The following is a 2,639-nucleotide window of genomic DNA, read 5'->3' on the forward strand; positions in this document are numbered from 1 at the left end:
GGCTAAGGAACACCACTCTATCTTTTGAAACAGACCATGGTATAGTGGTGAATTCTGGAGCCAGATAGCATAGTATGCCATACATTTATTAGGTAAATATTCCATGAATCTTATTTTAGAGTGATTTCGTTGCTAGAATTTGTTTAAAACACGTTTTCCTCAAAAATTTTCACTGTTAACTTGTTTAAAACTTATATATACTAAGAAAATTAAGGAAAAAAAAAATCAGCCAACACTCGTTGAGCACTTTACTAAGTGACAGGCACTGCTCTAATTGCTTTACATGTATTTTTAACCCTCCCACCACTACAAGGTAGACTTTACAAGATAAGAAAGCAAAAACAGAGAGGGAAAGTACGTTCTCAAGGTTATATAGCTAGCACTGTAAAGGGACTAGGATTCAAACTCTAACAGTCTGTACTCTTAATGACTCTGTTAAAAATTATCACTATGAATTGCAGGCTCCAAATTTTCTCCAGGAATAGTTTGCCTCAGACTCAATTTCCACTGTCATATAATCAGAGCAGATAGTTATTTCATTAGACTTAGTTTTAATAAATAAATAAATCTGGAAGACTTAAAAATATTTACCTGCATCCAGTATGCCCTGGGCCAGAATAGCGCCAAACTTGGCCATGACATCATCGTGTTTATCATTGATGACTTTGGAATACAGCTGTCTGAACTGATTCACCTGAAGGAGCAAGAAAAAGAATTATAGTCTAATTCTATTCATTTGTGGTGCCATTTTAGAGCAGGGACAGATTGCTCAAATGGTAATGAGACTTAGTTCTGAATTTCATAATGTTCAAAAAGAGAGGAATATGGATCAGACTTGTAGGCAGGAAGGTTCTGTGGTTGAAATCATGGGTGTTAAGACTTTTCTGGTGTGGGAGCACCAGCTCTGTTTTCAATCCTCATTCCACAGTGGATGATTCAAGGTCAAGGGAATGTTGAATGCAATTTCATACCGTAACATTGTTAGTCAGTAAGCCTAAACAGTCCAAGTGAACACTAAGGCTTTCATTGCACTTTGAATTATGGCTACTCTGCTTACTATCAGCCTTGCAGTTTTTCTAAAAGTAATCCTTCAGTTCCACCTTTAAGTAAACTACCCTTCACCTAACCTGTGTGAGGTATTTTGGATTAAGTATATTCACATATACAGTAAAGATTTTCATTATGCATACACATTAATTTTCTGAGGACTTGTCAGAATCAGTATTCTTATCAAAAGTAACAACAAAATGGAAAACGTGCTGACTCACTTAGGGTAGGATTACTGGTAATTTCTGTTTGCTTCTTTATCCTTTTCTGAATTTTCTGAAATTTGTACGTATTACTTTTATAATTAGAAAATAATATTTATAAAATATATTCTTTATAAATAAAGGGAGAGATTCTTTTAAATCTGTTTGGGTGACAATAAGGAAACTATTTTATGCTTCTTCTATGTCTTACACTTCTCTGTTTTCCCAACAGTGCTTTTCAAATGGTGGGCACCCAGGAAGAAGTCTGCTTGTTCAAGAAGCACATGATCATGGAGCTCCCCAAATCTGCCAAAAGCAGAAAATACCAAATTTGAGTTTCCTAATAAAATGACTTCATTTGCATTATATATTCTTCAGAATCTTTTCCGTTCATTTGTCTTGGTCTGCGAGGCAACAATGTGATATAGTGGCAGAGTAATATAGAGTCAGACAACCTGGCTTACGAATATCTCTGCTCTTATAACCTGTCTGGGTAAATTACAAGCTTTTCTGAGTTTCTGTTTCTTCGTCTCTACAGGGATTACAGCACCTATCTTACGTGGTTGTTGTAAGGATTCTATGAGGTCACATATAAGTAATGTAATGTGTAGAAGACTTCTCATGGTTCAGTAAGTATTGCTGTCTTCATATATGGAGGCCGAATGCTACCAGTCCTTCCTATTATCTCTGCAACTAAGTAATATTTCTGCTAACAAAATAATATTCCTTAAATATGGCTATCATTTTTTTATTCATAGGCATCAGAAGAATATAGTGGGGAAATAATGACCTCACTTGGCTACTGCCTACCACATGACCACTTGTAAGCCACTCGCTTATCTAGGCCTTACTTTCTTTATTTATAAAAACCCAGCATGATTAGATCATCACAAATTTCCTTCTAGTTTAAAAAATCCTAAGGTTTGATGCTTTTACTCTGGTTCACCAGGTCAAATTCCTTTGATTCTGAACTTATTTTAGATGAACACTTACATTACCTTATTTAGGATGGAAATTTTTTGTGCTAAAGGTTTATGAAATATTTCATGAACTTATAAAAAGAAACACTCAACAAAGCACTGAACGTACATTATAGGGAAGAATTTAAATATAAAATTGCACTCAAAACAATAGGAAAGCATTCAGTAAAAATGAAAGATGGACTAAAAAAAAAATCAATGCAAACATGTAACATTGGCTTATCCAATTAAGTAGAATACTTTAAAAATACAGTTTTTATCATTTAAAAAATTTTCCTCACATTTTATTTCTTATGTATCAGTAGCTTAATTTTCATTATTATCATTCTTGGCAAAGGATTATTTTGGTAGATTAGGACATTACATTAAATTTGGAAGGCAACTTTAGATCATTTGGTCTACTCCCTCT

At 34.0% G+C, this 2,639-nt stretch overlaps 1 protein-coding gene across 1 annotated transcript in view; it reads right to left on the minus strand.

Annotated features, from left to right (window-relative positions):
- The window catches only part of PSMD1 (proteasome (prosome, macropain) 26S subunit, non-ATPase, 1), a 110,156-nt gene that overhangs the window by 18,413 nt on the left and 89,104 nt on the right, over window positions 1-2,639 (minus strand). Inside the window, 1 exon segment of the mRNA XM_012652203.1 lies at window positions 592-694. Within this exon segment, the coding sequence (XP_012507657.1) occupies window positions 592-694 (103 nt within the window).

This window comes from Propithecus coquereli, unplaced genomic scaffold, assembly GCF_000956105.1.
Source record: "Propithecus coquereli isolate 6110/MARCELLA unplaced genomic scaffold, Pcoq_1.0 Scaffold383, whole genome shotgun sequence".
NCBI classification, from domain to species: domain Eukaryota; kingdom Metazoa; phylum Chordata; class Mammalia; order Primates; family Indriidae; genus Propithecus; species Propithecus coquereli.